At 38.5% G+C, this 23,119-nt stretch overlaps 1 protein-coding gene across 3 annotated transcripts; it reads right to left on the reverse strand.

Annotated features, from left to right (window-relative positions):
- Window positions 1-8,935: 8,935 nt before the first annotated feature.
- On the reverse strand, window positions 8,936-23,010 carry tbxa2r (thromboxane A2 receptor). Of its 3 annotated transcripts, XM_061738510.1 has the most exons (4): window positions 22,782-23,010; window positions 14,083-14,948; window positions 11,943-12,084; window positions 9,532-9,701 (listed from the first exon to the last, which is right to left on the reverse strand). In XM_061738510.1, the coding sequence occupies exons 2-4, from the start codon at window positions 14,863-14,865 to the stop codon at window positions 9,661-9,663; spliced, it is 966 nt and encodes a 321-aa protein (XP_061594494.1). In that variant the 5' UTR covers window positions 14,866-14,948; window positions 22,782-23,010; the 3' UTR covers window positions 9,532-9,660. The 3 variants fall into 3 exon arrangements, with proteins under 3 accessions (XP_061594492.1, XP_061594494.1, XP_061594493.1); XM_061738508.1 differs by lacking the exon at window positions 11,943-12,084 and having other exon boundaries at window positions 8,936-9,701; XM_061738509.1 differs by having other exon boundaries at window positions 9,563-12,084.
- Window positions 23,011-23,119: the final 109 nt, after the last annotated feature.

The following is a 23,119-nucleotide window of genomic DNA, read 5'->3' on the forward strand; positions in this document are numbered from 1 at the left end:
AATCTCAACCTGCTGAGCTGTATGATCTGCCCTTAAAGGAGGCCTGTAGCCAATGCCCACTGCAGTTAAACTGTAAGCTACAAGCATCTAGTTGGCATCACGAGGGATACTGCAATGTCGGGATGGGAGATCCTACCCAGAATCATTTTCTATTTTCAAATGTGTCAAATTGGTGTTCTTCACCAATTTAACACAATTATTTCTTCTTCTGTCTTTCAGTTCAGTTGAAACAGATCAATTTGCGTTAGGACCTTTAGTCAGAAGTAGCTTCATGCTGTACAGATCCTTTGAGTTCCAGAAAAGACGGTTTATTTGAATTAAGGCAGAGACATCAATATCTGCTTGCAGTTTTTGGTATTTCTTGTGCTTGTCTTGGGGACATACTGTAGGTACCGGTTACCTTTATAGCTGGTCTTGTTTACAGTTTGTTCTACGTAAGCAGCAACCCTTGAAATTAATGTGATTTTCAAAACTGCTTCAAGTCAGGGGTGCTGGAGCCGCTCAGTTACTACCGCATGAGTAGGCACGGCTCAGGTTGCCACTTGATTACAGCTGGCTATAAGAGAAGGATTGTTTGACTGAATTCAAATGATAAAATGATTCAAGAGAGTTTCAGAAGATAAGATACTTTTTTTCAGAATCATGTTGAAGGTTTGAGTTTTGCAGCTACACAGTATTAGACAAAGAGCAGACAAACTACTTTGCAGAACTCATAGTTATACGACGAATACTATTCTCTCCATTCACACGGCCTGCTCCTCCTAGGTTCATGTCAGTCAGTAATCAGGGTTCTAGTTAGAACATTTTACCACCTGATAACAAAGACAACATATACAATTATGACTCACTGAATTGAGGCCTTTCCTTTTGTTTGATGGAATGATGGCTGCTGGTTATAATAAATTTGATAACCCGATTAAAAATCCAAAAACTGAGGGTTAACAAAGAAGACAATCAATTCAATCAAATGTTCTTCATTGGTTTATATTTAACATTTATTTCCAATGCATTACAAAGATGAGTACATAAAAATGTGCATATAAAGACGTTTTTTATGATTTCAGTTCCTTTGATTATCGCATTTTTATGTAGCAGGGTAGGATGGAGCAGCAATTTTAAAATCAGCCTTGATAATTCCACCCATATGATGAAGTTTAGTCACAATAGGGTTTACATTTTTTAGTTTAGCTCTGAATCCATTAGTTGGTCCTGCAGGATTTTAATGTGAACAAATAAGGCCTTCAATTCACACTTTGTTAACTGCTGATGTGATTTAAGATCTCAGCTGAGGGAAAATATCAAATAGACCTATCTAAACGTGCTGAGCTGTACGATAAACGTCTAAAGCAGCTCTGTCGTTACGGCTGATGCAGCTAAACTGTAGCCTACATGCATATAGTTACCATGGGAACCATTAAGATGTGGGATTCTGTGATGCAAGCGTGGGCGATCCTACCTAGCATCTCCTGCTGTTCACCACAATGTTTGTTATAAGTTCTCCATGTTTAAATGTGTGAAGTCAGTGTTATTCACGAACTTAACACAGTTATTACTTCTTCTGTGTTCCAGTTCATTCTGCAAATTGATTGATTTGTTTTTCAAAACTCCCACAAGTCAGTGGTGCTGGAGCCGTTCAGTTAGTACCATGCAGGAAGGAAGGGCTCAGGTGGCCAGTCCATCACAGTTGGGTACAAGAGAATAACTGACTGATGAAACTCAAACAATTAAATGATTTAAGAGGTGGTTTCAGAAGATAACACACACACACACTTTTTTGGAATAATGTTGACTGTTTGAGAGACTTTTGCAGCTACACTGCGTTACAATAAATAGAACAGATGAATACTATTCTTACTTAACTTGGTGTCATGCAGGACAAGGAAAAGGAGGCTTTAAAAACACTTTTCAGAAAAATCAATGAGTGATGTCACAGGGGGGTTGTCTAGTTCTTCTTGTACAGTCTGGCTTGGATCCAAAAATGTTAGATGCAGACCATAGTGAACACAGACAATAATGAATGATTGTCAGGGCACTATGTCATGACAGATTTTGTGTGCAGACGCATCACTTCTCCTATTTTGTTTCGTAGAGGAATTCACTTTAGATTTCAGAGGATATTAAAATATCCAACTACATGCAGGGTGTATTTCTAATTTGCTTTTGCACTGTAATGCATAAAATACCAATTTAACCAACACATCCCTGGCAAGGGAAAGTAATGAGCTTTTTATTCTAGTAAAAAATCCTGCATTTTTTAAATGCAGGACTATTCAGAAGGGAAAAAAGAAAAGCTTCCAGAAACATGCTTGATATTCCATCAAAGCTCCTGCGTTTATTTTAAAATGATTTATGTGATTGTGGTGGAAATCAGTAAAAACAGTTCAGACTTGATAGTCAATATGTAGGTCTATCAGTGGTGAGGAAATATTGATATTTTTGTGTCCATAAGGGTTAAGAAGAGAAAACCACACTCCACAGTGTTGGCTATAAATGCATACAAAATAAAATGGCCGTTATCTCGCTAGTGGTGAGTTTTTAAGGACTGCACTATACTGTAGTTATGTTGAGAAAGAGGTGACAGAAACTATCCAAAATGCCTTGCTGCTGGAAAGCATGTTGTCATTTAGACCTCAGACAACTCTAGATCCCTCTTTTTCAGCTACAAGGGCACCTTCCATATAATCTTCTCAGCAGTGTTAAAGAGTTATTACCTTTTTTGAAGACGGCTCACTTCAAAAAGGTTTTGACAGTTAACCACCACCTCCCCTACAACTCGGAGAGGGCCTCAGAGACCTTCGACCTCCCAGAGGTTCCCAGGAGATGTGACATTTTCTCTATTCAGGAACTGCGGCCTTTCAGACAGCAGACTAAGCAGAGTCAGAGTGTATTCAATTTATTCAACAAAACTAAAAAGGTTAGTGGCTGAATGTACATTTAGAAGGATGTACTCTTAGTAGAGAATGTAAACAGCAGGTATGTGATGGGGATTATATTAAAACCATCCCAAGAAAACTTGACCATACCTGATTGGAGTTGCTCCAGTGGAGGTTACAAATAAACAGAAGTCATGTAGATACTTGAGATAGAATTTTTTTCTTTACTTATTTAATTTGAAAAGTATTAATTAAAAAAAAAAGCAATTTATCTTTCCTATTTCTTATTTGTAGCACATAGGCAGTAATGTATTATGTCAGTGAAACATTTTATGGTTTCAATCATTTAAATTTTCTATTCACATGCAATATTGATTTGTTCTGACCAAATATGGTGAAATCAACATTCATATAGTCCAACAATATTCAGTGAATAAAGCTTATGGTTTTAGCAGTTTGTTGATCCAGCCTCTCTTTTTTGTCAATACAATACTACTTCATGATGATTGCCATGTTTAGACAGGTAATGAAGACGTTTGACGGAGTGTGAAACAGACAACGGTTGGTGATTGATTTGTTGTACAAGGAGCAACGTCTGTACTGGAAACCTCTGGATCTCCAAAAACAGTGAAAGCAATGTTATTGTCAATATGGTGGAAAAGACCCAGATGCAGGAGACCAGGAGGCAGGAGTTCCAAAAAAAATGATTCATTTGAACTTAAAACAAAGAAAGGCACTGCTTAGCAGGATTGCAAAGAAACCAGAACATGAAAAAATCCAAAAACCTGACCTGAATCATGGAGGGACAAACCAGTACAGACCAGCAGGGAGCAAGGGAAAGACAAGACAAGATATACACAGAAGGCTTGATGAGACACAGGTGCAGACGATCAGGGCAGACAGGAACAAGGACACAGGCTTTCAAAATAAAACATGAAATAAAAACCAAAACCATGATGGTTATTTGTATTGTTATAGTTTTAATGATTATACTATTAGGATAATTACTTCTATATGTCATAAGCTAACATATCCATCACATCATATGTAGTAATCATTTGCATGCCATAAATTGTATTTCACAATCACTCTAGTATCATTTAACTTTTCATATAAATCCCATTGTTTCTTTGTTTGTATAAAATATTGATCAACTGCTGTGTTGGCTTATATTGTAAATATTAATGATACAGAGAGTCAATCCCATCTCCTAAATAAGCAAATGCTTGTTGCCTTTTTTTCTTCTTTTATTTTACGTTAAACTGTTTGGCATTCACAATATTCCAGATCTTTCCTGTTGTCCATCTCCATCCTAGACAACGGTCTCTGAGGAGTTTTCCTTGTCACTGTTTGGCTTAAGGTTTTACTCCCACTAGGGGAGTTTTTACCTGTCATTGTTTATGTTTATGTAATAATTGCTCAGGCTTAATGTTCAATAAAATTGAATTGAATTGGAAAGCTCTGGAATATTCAGTTCAACTCTCCCTGTTCTCAGTACCATAAAAGACAAACATGAAAGGCTCCAAGTTTCCTTCCATGGAAAGCAGCCTCCACTTACTTATGTCTCCCAAAGTGAGAGCATCAGGCGTGCTGACTTTGGCTGAAGCGCAAATGGCTGTTTACTTCAACCCTCTTTGCTGCATCCATGAAGAGTCCTGGATTCCCAAATGCCGTATGAAAGAGAAAAATGTGTTTCGGTTCCATAACAGTCAACATTAGCTGAAAAAAAAAACAACCTCATTATGACCAGTGCTGCTTCTCTAATGGAAACTTGACCCCACCGCTCTACTTTCTGAAGGTACAGAAAATACTAAAATGCATTTTAATATGTAGTCACTTCAAAAATTGTAAATTTTCACCATTTTAAGATGGTTGTCTGTATCCATCAGTCTTCTATCTAAACAACAAAACGTGTGACCTAATCACCACTGCTTCAAAAACAGCCCTTTTCTTGCTTAAAGCTTGGCTGACTCTGGAATGCTCTCCCTGCCAACATTAGATCTGCCAACAGTTTAGACTGTTTTAAGTCCCAGCTCAAGGCGCATTTATTTAAATCTGCTTAAGGTTAGCCAACAATTTTGATGTTATTCCCCTTTTTTTGTTATTTGCCTATTTTATTCTGTTTTTATGTGTGTTTTATGGTGCTTTGTTTTTAAGAGGTTGTTTTTCTGATTTTTATCTGTTATTGTAAAGCACTTTGTGATTTTTATCTGCGAAAAGCGCTCTATAAATAAACCTTTCTTACTGTACTTACTATCAACTTGGAAAAACAGGAACCAATTTTAAAGAGTGGTGGAACAAATGAAGGGAGGAAAATATTGCTTTTTAAACTTAAATTAGTATAAAACAAATAAAAATTAAAAGAAGTTGGATTACATTAAATTAAAATATGATTTGAGTGTGCTCCATTTTTGACTAAGTGGAGCAAAAAATATCCAACGCAGACCAAAGTGAACAGTTGAAAGATCTCTTATACCATAAACATAAAAAAAGATTGACAAATGATCTGAGCTCCTGAGTCGATTCAGAGATGGGCATATTGCTGTTTTTGTGTAGAAAGTCTTGATGTTGAAGTTTTTTAGTACGTGGAAGATCTTAAGCAGAGCAGACAACAGTTAGTTTAATCAACCACAATAACAGATCATATAGTGAGACATGAACATCCTCTGACAATGATTGATGAGGTCACCACAGTAAAGGAGCTGCAGATTGATGACATGATAATATAGCAACGTCCCAGCAGCAATGGCACAGCCAGTGTTGGGGTAGTTACTCAAAAAAAGTAATCCATTACATATTACGAGTTACTTTAAAAAAAAGTAATCCCTTACACTACCTAATTACTGGTTGCTGAAAGTAACTAGTTATATTACTTTTGGATTACTCCACAATATCACCTGAGCTGCACCATAACTCGATTGCCAATGAACAACATGTACAGGACTGTCTCAGAAAATTTGAATATTGTGATTTTCTGTAATGCAATTACAAAAACAAAACTGTCATACATTCCGGATTCATTACAAATCAACTGAAATATTGCAAGCCTTTTATTATTTTAATATTGCTGATTATGGCTTACAGCTTAAGAAAACTCAAATATCCTATCTCAAAAAATTAGAATATTCTGGGAATCTTAATCTTAAAATGTAAGCCATAATCAGCAACATTAAAATAATAAAAGGCTTGCAATATTTCAGTTGATTTGTAATGAATCCAGAATGTATGACATTTTTGTTTTTTTTTAATTGCATAACAGAAAATAAAGAACTTTATCACAATATTCTAATTTTCTGAGACAGTCCTGTAATTGGAACCTTATTACTACAGTGCCCAGATCAGCACCAGAAGTCCCGTAAAATCCCGTAAAATCTCGTAAAGTCACGTTAAAGGCTGATTTATGGTTCTACGCAGTACTTACGGCGTATGGTACGCGGCGACGCGCACCGTACGTGTGCGCGCCGTAGGCTGCGTTGATTTAACGTGGAACCATAAATCAGCCTTAAAGGCTGAATTATACTTCTGCGTCAAAACGACGCCGTGTCTACGGCGTGTGGTTTTTGGACACGCAGAGGACACGCCGTCACATGCGCCGTCAGTGACGTGCACCTCCCGAAAATTGTAACTACGCGTCGAGGAGACGCCGTCCACACGCAGACCGAGAGGGCTGTGATTGGTTCGTTTGAAAGCGAAGCATTTCCGGTTTCCGGTTTGAATCAGTAGTGAACTTCCAGGGCTTTTTTCTTCGTTTATATGTGATTTTTTTTGTTTTTGTTTTTTGCACAATAGTTGTCCTTATTTCTTTGATTTACTGTGACCGGAAAAAGTCGGATAAACCATTCAGAAAAAGATCGCTAACTAGTGGCCGCGGGGGGTACTGCACCGCGACCAAACGGAGAGACGGAGAACTCTGAACGATTCGTGACGGCACCACGGGTGCGCCGTGTGCTCTGCGTGTGTGTGACGCAGAAGTATACCCGCACCTTAAGTCAGACAAGTGTTGCAGCACGCGTGAAGACATCCATGTTGAAGACGCATGAAAGGCAAGTTTGATTTTCTTTTCTGTTCTCCCGTTCTACATGTAGCTGAAAAGCTTAAAGTAACTAAAGTAACGTAATTTTTTGTCTTAGAGTAACTATAACGGGATTACCCAAATTACAACTGTAACGCGATACATTACTGCATTACTGGCGAATGTAATCTCGTTACACCCAACACTGGGCGCAGCACACCTGTAGCAGACACACACACACACACACGCACACGCACACGCACACACACACGCACACGCACACGCACACGCACACGCACACGCACACGCACACGCACACGCACACACACCTACCTCTACTTTGCCCAAAAATCAGTGCAGCACTACAGCTCACAGGGGGGCTTTGATTTCACTGGGATAACATTCTGTCATAGTTTTAATAAAAAGGATTAAACAGTGAAGTTGTGTTAGAGGTTCCAATTCAATGAAATGTCAAATTTTTTGTGGTCTCACCTTCAAAAGGTTAAGGTTCTCCAACAAGTGACAGGTTAAATGTATTTAGGGTATTTTTAGCTTACATTTAATAAATGTGCCAACTTATGACAGTAAAGTCAAGCATCTGAAACGGTTTTAAGGGCTTATGTGAACAACATCATTTACTGTAATTATATTTTTGACGCACACAGAACAAAACCAGACAAATAAAGTTTGGTCCAATGACAACGCCATAGTCAGTCTTGTATGGCTGTCTTGGAAAAACCAGAAGGTCAGCAGTTAATTGCGTCCCTATGGTAAGTTTAGACTAACACAAATTATACATATATTCTCTTACCTGTATATCTGGTCGGTCTCCATACTAATACCACAATGTGGAAATACTGCACTAAATATTAATATTTAACATATATCTGGACAACTGCTTTCAAATGTCACTTTTCATTTTATTTATGCAGCACACATACAGTACATGTTACATCTCATATAAAACATCCCTGTGAACAATGTCTTAGGAAGATAACGGTCTCTACAAATACATGACAAGAGGAGTATGAGATAATTAGGAGTATTTTTTAAGAATGTAAGAAATCACCAGTGTAGAGAACCAAACAGTATCCAACGTTTTCTTCAACATGACATTTTTGAAATTCATCAAAATTAAAATAAACAAAACACACATTTTGGTTTCTGCACTTTGATTTTCTGCAAACATAGATTCCAATCAGAGTTATTACAGTTCATGAAAACTAAGACTAAATCTGAAACTAACAGTTAAAAAATAATCCTGTTAACTGAAATGAAAATAAAAACTAAAGTTTTTCATTAAAATAAAACAAAATAAAAATTGAACAATACAAAACTAACTGAAACAAATTAGATTTACTGGTAAAATAATTTGTATTATTAATATTATTATTATTATTAATAAGAGTAGCAGTATTTTAACTTTTATTTAATGTTTCCGGCTTCATTTTTCTAATTTCTAATTAAAAAACTTTTTTTAATTATTCAAAGGAAAAGTAATTTTGTACTGTTGACACTGTCAATAGGATTATTTCATCCATATCAGTCAGTTCTTCAAAAACTGAAACTTAGATGAAAAAGAAACTAAAATGAAACTAACCAGGTTTTTCCAAAACTAACACTGAGCCAAAAATAATAATGTGCTTTGTAAATGAACTAAAAATAAACTGAAATACTCAAACTGAAAAACTAAATAAAAAACATAAACTATTAAAAAATTCCTAACTATCATAACTCTGATTCCAATATACAGATACATGCATGAAATCTGTATATTGGACCCCGAGGGATTAATGAAAGATGCAAGACAATGATTTTCATAATTTCCACATACTTGTGTAAAGGCCAAAAAAGCTTGCAACCAATCTTTCTTGATTGAATGTGATATAACAGTTACTCTCCTGCAAGAACATAGAACAATATCATCTGCAATACACAAATACATATAAAATATTTACATTTACATGCCAGGATTACGCACCATCACAGACAAACTCAATGCAAGATAAGGAGTCAGTATTCATTGTTTGGTGCTCCTGAGATTGATTTCTTTAAGAAATTTAAGAAAATCAGAGCTAAATGTTCATTTGTTTAAAATGTCACAAAGGTTGTAATCATCTCATCAAAGATAAAGGCTGCCATTATCTGCTGTAACATGAGTATTAGCAAAATAAACCATAAAAATAAAAGTGCCTTAGCTGATTGCAGTATCATAATTAACTGTGTAGCAGGACTCTTTTTTTTGATGGTAGGTTACAGGTTTGGGCTCTGGTAACCGTGCACTCCTGCTTTGTGTGAATGCTTTGCTCTAAATATTGAAGCGTTTCATCGGCCTACAACAACATAATATAATTAAATCCTCTGACATCCTTAGTGCAAACTTGCAGCTTACCATCAACACAGTCAACATAAAAAACAGTGATTAAGAAATAAAAACTATCACATTAACTTTGACCCTTATGTCAGTCTCCTGTTATCATAATCCAAATTCAGCTACTCATGGGAGATGGTGGTGTTGGCTTTTCAGTCGATAGGGGCATCACATTAGATTTCTCCACGTCTTCTGCGCTTTCTGTGCCAATGTTACTTCCAAGTGAAGATTGCGTGAATCTGCGAACAGTCTCACGGAAAGATGGGTACATGCTCATGATGGATGCTCGGGACCAGCGAGGGTTCACTCTCTTGAAAACTGATCTACGAAACAGGATGTATACCCAGGGGTCCAGGATCTGATTGCAGGTGGCAAAGCGTATCCACAGTACAAGGTATTTGACCTCAAGACCACTCCCTGAGAAAGCATTTTGAGCAATAAAGATCTGCAAGGCGTAGGGATAGGATAGAGACAGGTGGAAAGAGTTCAAGAAATTGAGTGGGCAAAGATAGAAAACATTAAAGAGATCAGAAAAAACAAAAGTCAATGACACATAGAAGAGTTAAAGGAAGCAAATTATTGAAAAGAGGACAGATAGAGGAAACCAGAAAAAAGATTAAATTGGTTAACATTGCAAATGCACATGAATATTGACATGGTTAAGTTCATTCAGTGGTAAGGATCTTTTGTTGCTCTCTGGAGGCAAGGGTTACGACAACACAATTAACCTCCCTATCTTGGTTAAACTGCAGCATTTTCTGTATTATCAATACCCACAGAATCCCTGGTGAAGACAAATATGCTAACAAGCACATTTCAGAATGATGAACTGGCCGCAGTTTCTCTCCAACATTTAGCCGGTGTCCTGCCGTGGTCTATACTCAAGCAGAAAACACTTACCTGGATCCACATCATTGGGTTAAAACTTTTTGCATGCAAATATTGAAATGAGGTGTTAACCACAGCTTTTGTCTGGCACACTTTCCTCAGCAGCAGAATGGCTTCAGAAACTGAAACAACTGAGAAATACAGCTTTGCATCGTGCCAAGTAGCTTATGGCTTATGGTGTGATTCATGGTCAGTGTTGGGCAGTACTGTCCCACAATTACTTTCACCACCTCCAAATTATGTTTCATGTTGGTTTTAACTCATTGCAAAGTTACTAAATAATTCATTACTCCCAAAAGTAACATGTTAAATTACTTTTTTTTTCTTCAATTGCTAATAACATAACAAATAGTTGTTTTTTTTTATTCAAGTTATCAATTACAAGTGGATTTCTCAAAGCAATCTATTACCATTGAAAATGTATCATATACCGTACTTTTTTTACACCAACGGTGCAGCTAATTTATGAATTTTTATGGACTAACGTATGGAAGCCCTAAATGGTAATACATACATTTTATTTCTTCCATTTTCCTGTGATAATAAGATCATTTCCCCTGTGATATCAAGATCATTCCTCAGTTTTCTCGTGATAACAGGATCATTTTCCTCTGTTTTCCTGTGATAACGAGATAATTAATTTAGGATCTCAAGAAAACAAAACCTATCAAGCCATAAAGGATCATACATACATACATTTTATTTCCTCCGTTCGGGACTATGTGTCAGGACTATATTTCTCGGCTGGCCTGTTAACGCCCTGGGATACCACTAGATTAGCTGGACGAAGTGGTAAGGGAGAAGGAAGTCTGGGCTTCTCTGCCTAGGCTACTGCTCTCGCAACATGACTCCGGAAAAGTGGAAGAAGACATGGATGTATGTATGGATGGATGGATGGAAAGTTTACTACCCACTTTCCCACGAGCACACTGATCCTGTTTATGTTATGTTTATGTAATAATTGCTCGGGAGTCATGTTCTGGGTCTCTGGAAAGCGCATAGAGACAACTTCTGTTGTAATAGACGCTATATACGGTAAATAAAATGGAATTGAATTGAATCCTGAGAGAATTGTACTAATGACATTAAATTAACTTGCAGCATCCCGCCTCAGTCCACCACCTTGTTCACTGCCACACCTGCACTTCACGGCATTTTTCATCTCATCATCTTTCCTAAATACTAGGAGGATGCGGTATGGGAGGAGGGCGGCTCAATTTTTTTGCAATTTGACACAGGATATCATTGAACACCTAACACCTTTAATAGCTTATATGGAGTAACAGCTAAAATGTAACTCAATGAGTTAAAACTTTTTGAGTAACTTGCCCAACACTGTTCATGGTGTTGCCCAATAAGGACCACAGCAATTTTAAAATTTAAGCTTTTAGGCAGGTGTTAGTGTAATGCTTGATTGAATAAATTCGGCAAATTGAAAAGCTATCATGCATTTGATTTAGAAATAACTTTTATTAGTTTCAGGAAATAAAAAAAGGTGACACAGGCAAAAATACAAGGGCTCAAAATGTTTTGTCGGACTGTTCAGTGACTGCCTGAAATGGAAACGAAGTGCAGATGGGGCATGGAATCTAGCATGATTTGAGTCACATGGTAAACTCGTGGATAATGGTTTGGCATGAACCGCATGGGCAATTGCAATGAGCGTATCGTGAGTTTTATGAGCAGACGGAGTCTGGCATGCTGATGTAGTCAGTGGCTTGCAGCCCAAAAATAATATACGATGGAGGTGAGCAGCGACCTGGTAAGCTGTGCCACAACATTTTGACATTCATCTTACTTTTTACTCGCCTCAGGTGGGACACTTGAAACAGGATGTATATCCAGGGATCAAGTATCTGATTGCAGGTGGCCATTCGTATGTAGCTCAAAGTCTTTTCACCTTTTACGGAGTCCATCACTGCGCTCACCAGAATATATATCTGTGCAGGATCACACATCTAAGGTTAGACAGGACTGCAGAACACTGTGAGTTCCAGACAGGGATGTTGGTCTTTCTAGTTTCTAGTTTGTGCTCCACTTATAACTGGGTTTAGACAGTGACTGACAGACTTTGGTGCTAAATAGAATAAATAAATAAATAAATAAATAGAAATACCGGTAAAATGAAAAGTTGTGCAATTGACTGCACTTGGATCTAACAGGAGTTTCTTGTTTTTATAAAACTAGAAACTTCCCAATATATCTGTAGACATGAATGCTTCAACATAGAAGATAATTATTATGGAAAGGCACTAAAGAAGAGCCTAATTGTACCACAACCCCAGCAGATAATAATAAACTTTGTAAATATATACATAGTTTCAGTTTCAAACAAATTATATTGATCTGTGACACAGGAGAGGTGCAAGTATGAAAGTTTATAATTCACATAGTGATTCAACCATTTAGCTTTACTTTCTTTACAATTAATAAAAAACACTCTTAGTGATGGTTTCCAGTCTGATTGAATGCTTGGCTGCATGCGTTTACTGTCCCGTTGGAGCTATTTTTAGTCATATTTGACATCATATTCAAGTTGTGGATTTCCTTTAAAGGCACTAATTTGTACATGCACTAAAGATCAGTACATGCCCCTCCTCACTGGGCATAAAAGGCCCCCTATACCTTCTATGGCTGAGACCAGAATGCTTTCAGATCAGCTTCTGATGAAACTCCATTGCAAATAAGAAATGAAGCATTCAGATGGATGCAGAGAAAAGGAGCTTAGCCCTGAAACATCCAAGGAGCTGTGGCTCTCAGGTTAAAAATAACCTTACATGACTTCTCATGTACTTTTGCAGCTACCTATTGAATAAATTGTGATGTTGAGAGGTTACAGTCAAAATAATACCATCAACTGTTATAAAAATGAACATGAGGAAAATGAAGGTCTGAGTAAAATGTTTGCCATTTTTGTCTACAGCAGCAGAGCGAATACTTGTCTCAATACTTGTCTTATCAACACATTACACACACTGTCACAGACCACAGACATCGACACAGAAGCTCACACACATTTTCCCAGGTTGAAATGGGGCCAAAGACTTTCCTGTGATGGGCAATGGTAGTTTCACTAAATAAGCTTTTATCTGTAAGATCATATTCTAAGATACATCCAGTAGATAAATATAACTTGAGCTATGATGTGTCATAGGGCTGGGCGATATATCGAGATTTTAATATATATCGATATATTTTCAAACGCGATATGGTACAAGACAATATCGTTTATATCGATTTAAAAAAAAAATATATATATATTATTATTTTTTTTTAAATTTTGATATAGCTTATTTTGTGACAAATTGACTTGAATGTTTTATTTGAGATCTGCACAAATGTTTTGTTATTTGCACAACTGTCAACCTCAGTGGAAAAGTCTGCCTGTTACTGTCTACACTGTATTAATTACAGTGTATTTTAATTTAATTGTTATGCAGGAAAGGGATATTTGTTTTATTTTATTCAAGAAGCATTTTATTCTATATATGCAGGCAGTTTATTTTTATTTCATTTGTTTTATACATTTTAATATTGTGCAGACCTCTGTTAATAAAGGAACCTGTGTGACATTTGGCACGAGGCTTTGTATTAAAACTGACTGTTTTTTTAAGGGTTTGCCTCAGAAAAAAATGAAGCTAACAGAGATGCTATGCTATAATGCTTTGGGGGAAACCCCAATTATGGCACAGAAAAAATATCGAGATATATATCGAGTATCGCCATTCAGCTAGAAAATATCGAGATATGACTTTTGGTCCATATCGCCCAGCCCTAATGTGTCATGCAGGAAAATATGCTTAAGTCAGATTTAAATGCCAAATATGTGAACCTTTAATGCTGGTGTTAAGTAATAGCAGATATAGGTGATAGCATGGTGGACATGCACACACTAATAAGTCTAAAAACAACAAGAACAACAACAAAAGCCAACTCACCAACAATGGGCACCAGCAGATTGTAGCAATAGCCATGATCAGGAGAAGCTGCACCATCATTTCCACTTCATGGTCTCGACGTCGTTGAGTCCTGTGCGGTCCACAGCACACCCTGATCAGGGTCACCACACTCACTGTGTTCAGCAGAATTGATACTGCGATGGCAGTCAGTCCAAGCAGTGAGAAGACCAGGGCGAAGACCCAGTCACTTCTCTCCGAGCTGACGTTTATAAAACACCAGGAGCCCGGCGTCTGAATGTGATAGCTACCAAACCCAATTAAGGGCAGCAACGATATGCAGCCAGCAATAAACCACACCATCAGCACCATGGAGAATGTCCGTCCCTTGGACACGCTCGTAGAACGTGCGAAGGGACAGTTGATGCCAACGAATCGCTCCACAGCCATCGTGGCACCAAGCAGCAGTGGGCACAATCCATAGAAGACCATAGACATACCCATAAAATTGCAGAGGTGGCACTTTGGGTCTATTTGACGCCAATCATAACGCGTAACATAGAAGGAGAGCACAACAGTGCCTGTGACCAAAAGGCCCATGAAGTCAGTTACCACGAGTCCACACAGGAAGATCAGGAAGAAAGAGCGTGAGCGGCTGAGTGTTTGATGGAAGGATTTGAAGAGAACAATGAGGGCGATGAGGTTAGAGGTGAGGCCCAAAGCACTGAAGGTGGCTGAGTAGGAGACATCTCCATTTGGGTAGTACACGAAGGGGGTGCTGGTGTTGGCAAAGCAGAGTGGGATCGTGTTGTTTGAGTCATTCATGGTGCTCAGCAGGTGTGGCGTTCCAGGTCACTCAGCGATGGAGAGACAGTACAAGTGATGGGAATCTCATTTCTCCATTTAACCTCAAAAATGAAAAGAAAAAAAGATACATTTCAAGATCATTCATTTTAAAATACATAACCAATCATACAAATTAATGAAATGAACATAGCAAACATAAAGGAAGAATGGAAAGTTGGAAAGATTTTGTTCCACTTGACATCCACGTGTGTTTACTTTTGTGCATAACTTGTTAGATGATCCTCAGTCAACTCTACGGATAATGAAATTGTGCTTGTCTTCACCCGTTCATTTTTCAATTCTCCAGTTTGGTTGAGCATGATTTTAGGATTAATACAACCTCTACACCAAAACAAGTCACATAAAATGTGAAGTCCATAAGTGTTTGTGAACAGGGGGGGACTATTTCTGGGAGACTTTTGGGAGGGGAATACTGTCCCATTCTTTTCTATCTTGTATAAGATTCAGTGCTGGATCTTCTTTGACTTAAATTTCATGATGCACTTAGGGTTTTCATTTGGTGAAGCATCTGGTCTTCAAGCATGCCAGCTCAGATTCTTCTACTAAGATCCCATGCTTTTGTAAGAGGATACAATATGTCATGTAGGAATTTCTTGCTGAAAGATGCCCCCCCAAAAAGAATAAACAATCATGTGTTTCTTCTAAAACCTGCATCTATCTTTTAGCTTTAACATTATTTTTTCCAGTGATGCCAATTCCAGCTATTATTTTAATGGACTGGATGGTCCGTCTCCTCTTTTGTCCAGAGAACGTGGCATCCGTGATCCAAACAGAATTTAAAATTTTGATTTGTTTGACTAATGATCCTTGGTGTACAGAAAGTGGCGATGTTTTTAGTTCTTAGAGCTTTAATTTGCAACAACTGAGTCCATGCAGGGTTTTCTGTAATAAATTCATACTTGTTGTTAGTGCCTAGTCGACTGGGGACTAAAAACTCACTGGCACCCAACACTCTTTTAGCTTTTTCCTTTAAACACTGAAATGTTTTCAAATTTTGGGAATAATTTCATATTATTACGCACAGTAGATGATGAGATGAGTCGCTATAATTTCACACTGAGAAAAATGACTCTGAAAAGGATTCCCCACGTGTAAACAGTTTTTTGCAGACTGGTTAAACTGTGCACACTTTTACTTAAAAGAGACTGCCTCTGAATATCCTCTTTTTGTTTCCAATTAACCTAATAAGGTTACAACAACTAACCCCAATCCTATCCATCAGTTTGTTATCAAGGTCTGTACAAGTCCTTTAATGACTCTTTCATTTGAATCAGGTATGTTGGCACAGGGAAACATCTAAAATGTGCAGATTTCAGGCCCTCGAGGTTAACACTGTTATAAATTGTCCTGAAAAAAATATATAAGAGGAACATGTTTAAGCACTTCCAAATGAACAACTCAAATGATGCATATATTACAGCCACACACAGCAGCATGTAGACAGTTGCAGCAATACAGAGTGATGAAGCTGAAATGAGAGAAACAGAGAACTGGCATATCCTGGCAGGAAATGCTGTTGCAGAGTGGTAATGACAGATCCACTAACAGGAAGTTAGTGGTCCCATGAGTCTGTGATGATGACGTTTGCCACGGTCTGTTACCAGTAAATAACTTCCAGTTTTTGATTACAAAGAAATCTGTATTGTGTTGGACAGTTAAATGGAATCCAAAAAATAAGATCAGTAAGTATGGATTCAAACAATAAAATATAATACATAATTTTGGATTAAAGCATTTTTTTTAAATGATAAGGAAGCCTCAAAGTCTCAAGACTTGACTTTTCAAAATAAACTTAACCAACCATAAAACTCGCCATGTGAAAAACCTGGAATATTTCAATTTAAAAAGTCTGCACAGTTAGATGAAGTATCCGAAGCAAAAATGTATTTTTTCACTATTTCTCTGTTTCTTTAAAAAAAAAGTACATGCACTGAACGTATGTATAACTAACAAGGGCATTAGTAACAGGGATCACATCAGGATGTGGACCTGGCCTCCAATAAGCATCCTGGTGCTACTTTAATAAAATACAATGGCTTAAAGATGAGTATATTTAAGATACGAGGTGTCTTTAAAATAAAGGAGAATGTTCTACAATTGTATTAGCAAATATGGTAAAGAAAAATAAAAGCCGACACTTGGGTATCAGGGAGAAATTAACTCCCGATACAAAGAAAAATGCACAAACGCAAGGTGTGTTTCTATTGATGAATTGAGGTGGCAGTGAGCTAATCGTTCGGCTTTGCATGTAAACTGTCAACAGCAGTGAGAGAATTTTCTTGACACATTCCCTTTCAATGTCCAGAAACTTTGTTATGGAAATGTTATGTAAACGTGTATTCCATTGCAAAAGTAATGTGCGGAACGCTATTGTTTAGCTTCCCCACTTGAACCCCAAACAAAGGACTCTGCACTGCAAAGACCATTCGTCAATAAGCGGAACAAGTTTTATGAGTTGTCCTAAAAAGCAAAAGCACTTTAAAAGCTTCCAGTTCTAGTTAGGGCCCGAGCACCTTCAGTGCGAAGGCCCTATTGTATCTGTAGGAATTTTTTTTCTTTCTTTCTTTTTTCTTCTGACGAAAGGAGGGCCTTTTTGCCCCCCTAAACGTGCCCAAAAAGTCACCAAATTTTGCATGCAAGTCAGGCCTGGCGAAAAATTTGATATTCAATGGTTTACATTAATAGGCGTGGCAAAATGGCTCAACAGCGCCCCCCGGAAAACTTTGTGACTCAAGCCCCACAATACGGTTTTATGTACATGCACGAAAATCGCTACACACCTGTATCAATACACAACTTAAAGAAAAGTCTCTTGGCGACATGGCCGAAACCAAACAGGAAGTCAGCCATTTTGAATTAATCATGTCACTTTGGCATAATTTATGCCATTCCTTCGCCAGTTAATACGGCCCGAACCGTAACGTGCCCCCAAGTGTGTTATACATCAAAATGTGCGTCTCCATCCTGCGACAAGATGCATTACTTTTCTCTTTCAAAAGCGTTACCGTGGCGACGCTAGACGCCAAAAAGCGCGCCCCCCTTCATCTGATTGGTCCATATTTGATAGTTCCCTAAAAGTCACCAAATTTTGCATGCAAGGCAGGCCTGGCGATAAATTTGATATTTCATGGTTGGTATTAATGGGCGTGGCAAAATGGCTCAACAGCGCCCCCCGGAAAAATTTGTGCCTCAAGCCCCACAATACGGTTTGACGTACATGCACGAAAATCGGTACACACCTGTATCATGTTGCAACTTAAAGAAAAGTCTCTTGGTGTCATGGCCGAAACCGAACAGGAAGTCAGCCATTTTGAATTAATTGTGTAATTTTGGCGCAATTTATGCCATTCCTTCAGCAATTAATACTGCCCGAACCGTAATGTGCACCCAGGTGTGTTATACATCAAAATGTGCGTCTCCATCCTGCGACAAGATGCATTACTTTTCTCTTTCAAAAGCGTTACCGTGGCGACGCTAGACGCCAAAAAGCGCGCCCACCCTTCATCTGATTGGTTCAGATAGAAAAAACTTTGCGCCTCAAGCCCCAGAATACGCTTTGACGTACATGAACGAAAATCGGTACACACCTGTATCATGTCGCAACTTAAAGAAAAGTCTCTTGGCGCCATGGCCGAAACCGAACAGGAAGTCGGCCATTTTGAACATTCTGAATTAATCGCGTAATTTTGGAGCAATATGAGCCATTCCTTCAAAAATTAATACGGCCCGAACCGTAACGTGCATCCAGGTGTGTTATACATCAAAATGTGCGTCTCTATCCTGCGACTACGCGCATTACTTTTCTCTTTCAAAAGTGTTACCGTGGCGACGCTAGACGCCAAAAAGCGCGCCCCCCTTCATCTGATTGGTCCATATTTGATAGTTCCCTAAAAGTCACCAAATTTTGCATGCAAGGCAGGCCTGGCGATAAATTTGATATTTCATGGTTGGTATTAATGGGCGTGGCAAAATGGCTCAACAGCGCCCCCCGGAAAAATTTGTGCCTCAAGCCCCACAATACGGTTTGACGTACATGCACGAAAATCGGTACACACCTGTATCATGTTGCAACTTAAAGAAAAGTCTCTTGGTGTCATGGCCGAAACCGAACAGGAAGTCAGCCATTTTGAATTAATTGTGTAATTTTGGCGCAATTTATGCCATTCCTTCGGCAATTAATACTGCCCGAACCGTAATGTGCACCCAGGTGTGTTATACATCAAAATGTGCGTCTTCATCTTGCAACTACGCGCATTACTTTTCTCTTTCAAAAGTGTTACGGTGGCGACGCTAGACGCCAAAAAGCGTGCCCCCTTCATCTGATTGGTCCATATTTGATAGTTCTCCAAAAGTCACCAAATTTTGCATGCAAGCCAGGCCTGGTGATAAATTTGATATTTCATGGTTTGCATCAATGAGCGTGGCCTAACGGCTCAACAGCGCCCCCTAGAATACTTTTCTGTGCCATAACTTTTGAATGGTTTGACATAAAGAGTCGTGGGTGGTGTCATGGGACTTGGTATTGAGTCCTTGACCATAATTGGTGCAAATTAGCCCCGCCCTTTCTTCTGATTGGTTGTCCCGATTTTCTGCTATAACTTTTGAATGGTTTGACATAGAGAGTCGTGGGTGGTGTCATCAGATTCTGTATGGAGTCCTTGACCTTCATTGGCCTGAATTAGCCCCGCCCCTTCTTCTGATTGGTTGTCCCTTTTTTCTGCTATAACTTTTGAATGGTTTGACATAGGAAGTCGTGGGTGGTGTCATTTCTGATATGCTTATGGGGGGCGGTAGCAGTGAGTGCGAGGGCCCGTTCATCGCTGCTTGCAGCTTTAATTATACTTATATTTCACTGAAGAACAAAAGAAAAGCGTGGGAGTGAGAGGGGCAGGGTAAAGGCCCGGGCATGCGGGGGAGAGGTTTGTACGTCAAGACTCCTCTCCCTGGCCCTGCCCCTTTTCAACCTTTCCCCGACCCTGCACCCCAACCTGGGACTTGCTGATTGGGCCGGAGCTTCGGGAGCTGCGTGCTGGCCTGCGGTCCCCACCCCCGGTCATCCCTTTGCTGCTTCCACCTGCCTGCTGTGCTGTTGCCGTCCCCGACCCCCAGTCTGGCCCTCGGCAGGAGGGTCCCCCCTTATGAGCCTGGTCCTGCTCAAGGTTTCTTCCCTCCTAAAGGGGAGTTTTTCATTGCCACTGTTTGGCTTAAGGTTTTTCTCCCACTAGGGGAGTTTTTTACCTGCCATTGTTTATGTAATAACTGCTCGGGGGTCATGTTCTGGGTCTCTGGAAAGCGTCTAGAGACAACTTTTGTTGTATTAGATGCTAAATAAATAAAATTGAATTGAATTGAATTGAAAAAAGAAAGCAAAAATGCCCTTTAAATGAGCTTTTTGGCCCAGTGTAACTTAAAGGAGCTTGAGGCTCCTTTTAGGAAATGAGACTCTCTAGCGCCACCCTTCACCACGACGGCCGTCGGGGGTACTGCAGCCAACAGTGAAGCCGGCACGGGAGAACAGGGAGAACGCACATGCAGCGTCATTTGACGTCACATCCGCAGGACAGCGCAGGAAATTCGGGACCGAATTGCAGCACATTTTGCAGCACACAGCCTGTTCAAGGCAAAGGAGAGATACACTAGAGGGCTCATTCTTTTGGGTTTGGAACGCTTCATCTGACATTATTACTAGAAAACTTAAAATGTATACAGATTTTTTTCGTAAATCTTGCCACAATCCGGCCTCAAGCTCCTTTAATGTGTAAATATGTTACTGTAGCAGTCTCACAGGTGTTTGTGAAACTGTCACAACACGTCATCTGCTGATTTATGAAAGTGGCCATAATCAGCATTTTTTGGTGGTGAAGTGAAGCCACACAAAACCATCAACTAAGAGTTTTTTTGTAGTTACTGTAGCATTATTGTTGATGGTTGCGGCTCATTTGTATGTGGTTTGGACATTGGACAACATTTTGTTTAGGCAGTGAAAACATTGTGGTTCGCCTTCAACCAGACACTCAACCATCAGACAAGCTCCTTTTCTTGTGATTCACTGGACAACCTCTCCAAAAGTTGTGGTTTAGACATAAAAGAAACCTCCAGTCAAAATACATTAGTTTAAAAGTGTTTCTAGGTGCCATAAAAAGTTCATGCCCACCAGCACGAATATAGTAGTTCTTTTCTTTTCTAGTGACTATTCTTCTTTTGAATTTGCTCTGATTTAAATGAACCCTGTGTACGTACTAGATAGTTTGTAACTATGTAGCTGGAAAAGACAAATCCTTTGTCTGTTTAACCGCATCACAAAAAGACAATAGAGGAGTCTGTTTCTTACCTAAATATTGCCCCTTACATCTTTGGTTTAAACGGACTCAAAGGGTAATGTTTCACTCTACAGGAGGTCATGACATCCACTTTTCCAATGAGCAAAACCACATGGCTTTAAGACATTAGTTAAAACAGAATCCTGTATTTGTAGTAAAAAAACAACAAGAAAAACGATTGTCATGTTCAATTTTAAAGCAATGTTATGCAATTTTGGGATCCTAATAAGTTTTTAATCTTTTGGCTTAATCCCTCTTACTTTCAGAGGGGTTGGCACAGTGGAGCGTTGCAGTCTGCATATTGATTTGACACAGGTTTAACACCAACTGCGACACTTGGGAGAACATGCAAACCCACAACAGAAAGGCCCCCTGCTGGAAGTCAAACTGGGAGCTTTCCTGCAGGGAGGAAGCTGCTCCAACCACTCAGCGATCAAGGCTCCTGCATACAAATTAAGAAGTAATTTTAATCATTTCATTTGTGGATAAATTATGATTATCTAAAGCTATGATTGATTAAAAGATCCATGAATCCAGGCAAGGAATAGCTTCTTCTCTAATAAATTACATTTTATCAGGTTCTCTCAGGAGCAATAGCAAAGAAGACAGATGATGCTTTTGAAAATGACATCAACCAAAAGTGGATATTAGCATCTGAGTAAAATGGAAAAATGACTTCCCATTAACGCTAATGGGAAACCACAGAAATGAATGTTTAGCGTAAAGACAGAGATTTCAAACCAACGGTGGAGGTAACTCGAGTAACTCAAATTGATTGACTTACTCACAGTCAATCAATTTCAAAATTCAAATAAATTATTTAAAAAATCCGTCAATGAAAAGAAAAAAACTATCAGTGCCAATAAAGACCATTCACGGCAAACTGACTTTTGTTTTACATATTATGCAAACGACTTTGAGTGCAGAAAATGGAAATAAATAAATGCTAATGGTCCCATATTAAATTGTTTAATCGTTTAGAAGGGATTGAATTTCTGTTGTTGGTTTATTTTTATATTGATCAAAACTGCTACAACCACAAGGGGCTGATTCCACAAATTTGACCCAAAAGGCTGTGGAATGAGTTGAAAAGATATGAAGGAAAAAAGCCTGACAAACCTTTTAAATGTCTGGTACATTCTTGCAGGTATTGACAAGAAAATCAGGAGAATCTTAAAACTTTCCTTTGTGCTGAACTAAAACTTATAAACTGAAATAAAAATACTACTAATGAAAAAAAGCTATCTTTTTTTTTCTTTTAAAGTGGCTGAATGGGATGTTCTGCAGTGCTTGCTAGGTTTGAGGCTTACAATGTTATTGTTTCAAAACAGTTCTTTAAAAAAGGAGATAAAGAAAGATAGACAGGAAGAAAAATATATATTTTTGTAATTACACTATAGCATTTGAGTTTGGTCTTTCTCCACAATTCATCTCCACATCATATACCTTGTTGTAAACTTAAATTACAATGTGAAACTAAAATATATATAATAAAAACATTAAAATATGTTTTGACTAATCATATATTTTGTGAGCAATTAAGATTAATCTTACCAACAAGTTTTCATTAATCCATCCAATGCATCTCTGTGGTCTTATTTGTCTTATTTGATTATCTACAGCAACACAAACAATAACTACCAGAAAAGGTGGAGAAGGTATCATATACGGTAAATCTCATCTCATAAAAACAAACGAGAAGAAAAAAAGTCCTCTATAACAACAAGCTATGTGCAGTAATCCTGGACCAACTCCACTCCCTTCCCCCAGTTGTGCTTTCTCTCCTCCAGCAGCTAAGATATTCATCTGGACTTCTGACCACACTTCCTTTTGCTCAGCTCCCCCCTCCCCGGAAAACAAGGGGGGCGGGCTTTAGAAAGACAATATAGAAA

Source organism: Cololabis saira, chromosome 13, assembly GCF_033807715.1.
Source record: "Cololabis saira isolate AMF1-May2022 chromosome 13, fColSai1.1, whole genome shotgun sequence".
Classification (NCBI taxonomy): Eukaryota; Metazoa; Chordata; class Actinopteri; order Beloniformes; family Belonidae; genus Cololabis; species Cololabis saira.